We start from the raw sequence: 6311 nt of genomic DNA, 5'->3' as shown, positions 1-6311 counted from the left end.
CTTCTTCGCCTAAATATCCTTGCAAATCGAAGTTTCTTTCATCGTCAACAGCAAACAAAAAAAAAAAAAAAAAAAAAAAAAAAAAAAAAGCAACAGCAACGATTTCCTCCATCGTCAAGCAATAGGGTCGTTGCTCTCTCAGTCCAGCACCAGCGACGCCTCTTCACCATTCAAGCATCAGTGACGCTTCTCTATTCTCAGGCATCAACGACGTTTCCTACATCAGTTGACAACATCCATGGGAGACATTCCTGATCACTCTGTTGACACCAGCAACAATAACAAAGGTTCTTCTGATACTAATCCTCACCTTCATCCTTCTAGTCCTTATTATGTTCATCCAGCAGACAATCCTACCACTATTCTTTATCAACCCGTTCTCACAAGTGAAAACTATGCCACTTGGGTTCGTGGTTTTCGTAAGGCCTTAAGTGCCAAGGCCAAACTTGGCTACATCGATGGCACAGTTGTTAAGCCAGAAATTTCAGCCGATATACCGTACTGGCAACGATGCGATGATCTTGTCGGCAGTTGGGTTTGCAATTCTTGTGAACCCGCAATTGGCCGTAGTGTGATGTCTTTCGAAACTGCTCATGAGATGTGGATGGATTTGAAGAGCCGTTTTGCTCAATCCAATGCAACAAAGTTATATGCAATCAAACAGTCCATTTCAACCTTGAAACAAGAACACCAGACTGTTGCTCAATATTACACACAACTCAAAACTCTTTGGGATCAATTGGATTCTTTTCGGCCTCCCACTGCTTGCATCTGTAATGCTGGTAAGTCCATCCTTGAACACCATAACCAAGATCGAGCTATGGAGTTTTTACAGGGTCTTCAGGAGCGCTTCTCTGCCTTGCGCAGTCAACTTCTGGTCATCGAACCATTGCCGTCAGCAGCGAAACTTTACAATCTCGTCAGGAAAGAGGAAGAGCAACAAGGCCTCAACTCTGCTGCTGTTCCTCTTCTTGACTCTGCGGCTTTGTCTGCTGCTCGCACAGACAATAGAAGCTACCGCAATCCGTCCCAGTTTCGCCCTGTCCACAGCCAATCCAACGGCAACAAACGTCCACGACCTTTTTGCGATCATTGTAATCGGCATGGCCATACACGTCCGGTGTGCTGGAAGCTTCATGGTTACCCTACCAACGGCGGAAACGAGCCCTCCAAAGCCGCTGCTGTTGCTGCCAATCACGCCTTAGCTGCTGTCGCTTCTCCTGGACAGCACTGCAACGCGTCTGCCATGCTCCCAGCTGCGCCTGTCACGTTCCCAGCAGCCCCTGCAATCACTGCCGAACAGTACCAGCAACTGCTCAACCTGCTGGCTCCACCACACAGCGCTGATGTCCCTTCTCCAGCAGCCAACTTCGCTGGTAAGTCTCCTATCAAACGTCCCTCATTATTTGCTGCTCACACTGTTTGTGCACCTCTGGTACCGATTGTTTGTGCCTCTCTGCTCATTTGTGCAACGCTGATTTTTCCCTTATGTACAACTCCAATTTGCAATTCTGTCTCAATATTGTCGTCTTTTCCCTCTTTGCCAAAAATATTGGCTTGTTCTCTATCTACTTGGATTGTCGATAGTGGTGCTACGCACCATATATGTTCTTCTTTATCATATTTCAATACTTATGCGTTGGTTGACAAACCAATTGAAGTCCAATTGCCAGATGGATCGTTTACCTCTGTGACTCATGTTGGTAATATTGATTTATCACCTAAAATCAAATTACTAAACGTCCTTCATGTTCCCAGTTTTAAGTTCAATCTCATATCGGTTAGTCAATTAACGAAAACAACCAATTGTTGTATTAAATTTTCTCATGATTCGTGTGTCTTCCAGGACCTTCAAACGAACCAGGAGATTGGATGGAGTAGGCGCATTGCCGGCCTATATCATTTTAGCTTCCGTCCTTCTGTTTTTTCTTTTATTGCAAATAAGAGGCCAATGGATATGTGGCATTGCCGTTTAGGCCATCCCAGTGAGGATTGTTTTCGTTTCTTATCTCGCACTTTTAATTTCATTGACTCCAAGAATATTCACTCTTGTATTGTGTGTCCCTTGGCTAAACAAACAAGGTTATCCTTTAATAAAAGTACTTCTTCTTCTTCTTATGCTTTCCAGTTAATTCATGCTGATCTTTGGGGACCATTTTCCGTGGCATCCTCTACGGGTGCCAGATATTTTCTCACTTTGGTTGATGATTATACTCGATGCACTTGGGTTTATCTCATGGTTGCCAAATCAGAAACTCTAGTATGTTTACAGAAATTTTTCCAATTTGGGATTCGGCAATATGGTCACAAAATTGCTACCATAACTTCTGGTACTCATACTACATTTATTCCACAACTTCAAACTTTTCGTTCTGATAATGGTTCTGAATTCAAATCTAAAGAACTTCAGTCTTGGTTTCATCAGAATGGTATTTTACATCAAACAAGTTGTGTATACACACCTCAACAAAATGGAATTGTCGAACGTAAACATAGACATCTTCTTAATGTCGCTCGTGCATTACGTTTTCAGTCTAATGTCCCTTTACAATTTTGGGGTGAATGCATATTGACTGCGGCATATTTAATCAACAAAATGCCGACCCCCGTCTTATCACACAAATCCCCTCATGAAATGCTATTGTCCACATTACCGTCTTATTCTCATTTACGGGTTTTTGGTTGCCTTTGTTTTGGTCGCAATCCACGTCCGTCTCACAAATTCGATGCTCGTGCTAAACCGGGCATTTTTGTTGGCTACCCTTACAACCAGAAAGGCTACAAAATATATGACCTTGATTCCAAGACAATTTACATATCCAGAGATGTTGTGTTTCATGAAACACTTTTTCCTTTTCATGATATTGGTTCTCTTCCGCATTCAACTATCACCCATCATGCACGCGACTCTGATCTTGCGTTCTATGACTCCATTCTAACTCCCAATGGAGATAACTCTACTCAACCCTCTACTATTTCACAACCATCCCCGGCCCCAGTGGCACAGGACTCCCTTTTAAATTCTCGACATCCCTTATCTACCGCCGAAATGCCATCGCAAGATAATTCTGTGATGCAGACCAATTCCTCTACTTCGCACACTGCGAATCATTCTCCTCCTCCATCCTCATCACCAGCTTCTCCTGTGCCGGATATATCATCCTCACGGCCAAATCGTACAAAGTCCGCACCTTCGTACTTGAAGGATTATCACTGCAATCTTCCGAAATGCAATTCCACTTCGGTTTATCCAATGACTAAATATCTGTCGTTTGATAAATTTTCTCCAGCTCATAAAGCTTTCCTAGCTCAGGTTCTCCTTACGGAGGAACCCAAAACATACTCACAGGCCAAACTATGCCCTAAATGGAGAGCAGCTATGGCCAAAGAAATTCTTGCTCTGCAGGCCAACGACACTTGGATTCAGGTTGATCTTCCACCCGGTAAAGTGGCAATAGGCTGTAAATGGGTGTTTAAAATTAAATTTCATGCTGATGGTACAGTGGAACGATATAAAGCTCGCCTAGTGGCAAAAGGATACACTCAACAAGAGGGCATTGATTTTTATGACACTTTTGCTCCAGTTGCTAAACTCGTCACTATGCGTGTGCTATTATCCATGTGCCATTCGAGGATGGTCTCTTCAACTTGATGTCAACAATGCATTCCTTCAAGGCGATCTTGATGAAGAAATATACATGAAATTACCCCCTGGTTTAGGTTCTGCGGGTCCCTCCAAAGTTCTAAGATTAAAAAAATCTTTATATGGGCTGAAACAAGCTCCTAGGCAATGGTTTGCCAAATTTTCTTCGGTATTACTAGCTGAAGGCTTCCAAAAATCGTTATGCGATAATTCTCTCTTCACTTATCATAAAGGGAATACTTCCATTTTTGTCCTTATTTATGTTGATGATATCATTATCACCGGTACTGATAATATTTTCATCACCTCTCTCAAATCCAGACTCGCGTCTTATTTCTCAATCAAAGATTTGGGAAAATTACAATACTTCTTGGGCATCGAAGTTTCTCGTTCTTCCAAAGGTATTTTTCTTTGTCAAAGGAAGTACATTCTGGATATCCTAAAGGATTCTGGACTCACTGGAACGCGCACTTCTTCTTTTCCTATGGATGCGCATCTAAAACTGACATACGAGGATGGTACGCTTTTACCAGATCCTAGTATTTATCGGCGCTTAATTGGTCGACTTTTATACCTTACAGTCACACGACCAGATATCACTTATGCAGTGAATTATTTAAGCCAATTTATGCAACGTCCTCATTCTTCACATCTGGATGCTGCTAATCATGTTTTGCGTTACCTTAAAGGTACTATTGGTCATGGAATTTTTCTGGCCTCTTCCACTCCTTTGATACTCAAAGGATATACCGACTCTGATTGGGCAGGCTGCCCGATGACCCGCCGATCCACTACTGGATACCTTGTTACTATAGGTTCTAGCCCAGTTTCCTGGAAATCTAAAAAGCAACCCACAGTTGCTCGCTCTTCGGCTGAGGCTGAATATCGTGCTCTTGCACATTTAACTGCAGAACTACAATGGCTTCGTTATTTGTTTCAGGATTTACGAATTCCTTGTATTCTTCCAATAGTTGTTTCCTGTGACAGTCAGGCAGCTATTCACATTGCTCAAAATCCAGTATTTCACGAGAGGACGAAGCATATCGAAATTGATTGTTATTTCGTACGGGAGAAACTACTCAACGGCTTAATCAAACCACAACATCTACCGTCTTCTGAACAGCTTGCAGATTTATTCACAAAACCTTTAGGTGTCAAGCAGTTTCAGCATTTGGTTAGCAAGTTGGGTATTCGTTCTGGATCGACTCCTCCAACTTGAGGGGGGGTGTTGGAGAAAAGATATTCTTGTTACTTATATTTCCTTAGTCTACTAGGTTTCCCAATTTACTAGGTCTTTCCTAAACTTAGTCTTACGTAAATATAGTTATTTCCTAGAATATCTCTATTGGTTGTAACCTATTTTGTTGTAAACTTCACTATATATATCAATGAGAATAAACAAAATATTCACTGTTGAAAAACCATAAATACTGTTTCCAAACTTTGATTTCTTCGTATTCACAGAGCTCAAATAAAATCTAAACACTAGAAGATAAAGGGAAAACAACATTTAACCTTAAATAGTAAAAAATCCAATAAACGGTAAACTTTTTATTGATGATAGGTGGCATACTATAGCCTGATAGATGACCGCACCGCACCCATATGAAATGTAGGAGAATGATTAGTTGCATGTGGCCATTCTATCTTCGCCTACAACATAAACCTTTTGCCACATGATTGCCGCGCATCACTACCGATCTGGACCTCTTTTGTTCATAAAGTTGATTTCTTACATGTGATGAAGGAAACAAATACAAAATAAAGAGGAAAGAAAAAATTAAATTCGAAAGTTGATTTCTTACATGTGATGGCATTTTTTCATTTGTTGTGGCTCGCCTTCGTCTCGTCTTGTCCCGGTGCATTTTTCATTTATTGTGGCTCGGCTATGCATCGCTAGTTGTTTAAGATTTTTTATTTGGTTTGTCTCGGCCTCACCTCCGTCCCGATGCATTTTTGATTTATTGTGGCTCGACTTTTTGTCTCATACCATTGCGATACATTTTTGATTTGGTGTTGTGAAGCTGAAGAGACGACTCCCTTGACCATAATCTTAACTATTAAACGCTAAATCAAAAATGCACATATCGCAAAATCTAGATTCTTCTAGTTGTAGTGCATCTTTAGATTGCCATATACAGTTGGACATCGTTGAAAACAGTAACTAAATTATCAACACCAAAAAGGTATACAATACAATATTGGCAAAGCAAGAGGTAGATGAAAATTCATAAGACATTCAAATTCATAAAGCAAATTCTTGTCAAACCCATTTTGAACTCCTTACTGTTAACAAACAAAAAGTGTTACTAATATTAATTAATCTAAAAATACGCTTAAAAAAATTAATCTAAAAATAAATTAAACGTCGGATGTTGATGTTGCAGAATGCCGCCAAGATCAAAATACTCTGACTGATTAGAGAAAATTAAACGTCAGATGTTGATGTTGATAGCAAAAGGAATGCAGTATTACATAAGGCATCCAAGATGCGGATCGTGGAGATGGCATGTTAATCTTAGAGAAAGAATTAGACGGTGGAGGAGACCAAGTGCTAAAATCAATATTTCATATACACTGGCTTTATAATAACGATACATAAATAACTGATTAGAGAACTCTAATATGTCATAGAGTGAACATTAATTTGTAGCCTGACCTTGTGAGC

General features: G+C 40.5%; 1 protein-coding gene across 1 annotated transcript; it reads left to right on the top strand.

Moving 5' to 3' along the window:
• The first annotated feature begins 3698 nt into the window (after positions 1–3698).
• Positions 3699–4862, top strand: LOC113332830 (uncharacterized mitochondrial protein AtMg00810-like). Its single transcript, XM_026579336.1, has one exon. It carries the CDS (start codon positions 3699–3701, stop codon positions 4860–4862), a length of 1164 nt encoding a protein of 387 aa, XP_026435121.1.
• Positions 4863–6311: the final 1449 nt, after the last annotated feature.

Source organism: Papaver somniferum, unplaced genomic scaffold, assembly GCF_003573695.1.
Source record: "Papaver somniferum cultivar HN1 unplaced genomic scaffold, ASM357369v1 unplaced-scaffold_132, whole genome shotgun sequence".
In the NCBI taxonomy this organism is placed as follows: Eukaryota; Viridiplantae; Streptophyta; class Magnoliopsida; order Ranunculales; family Papaveraceae; genus Papaver; species Papaver somniferum.
Note: the sequence above shows the minus strand (reverse complement) of the source record. Positions and strands in the feature narration are given on the sequence as shown.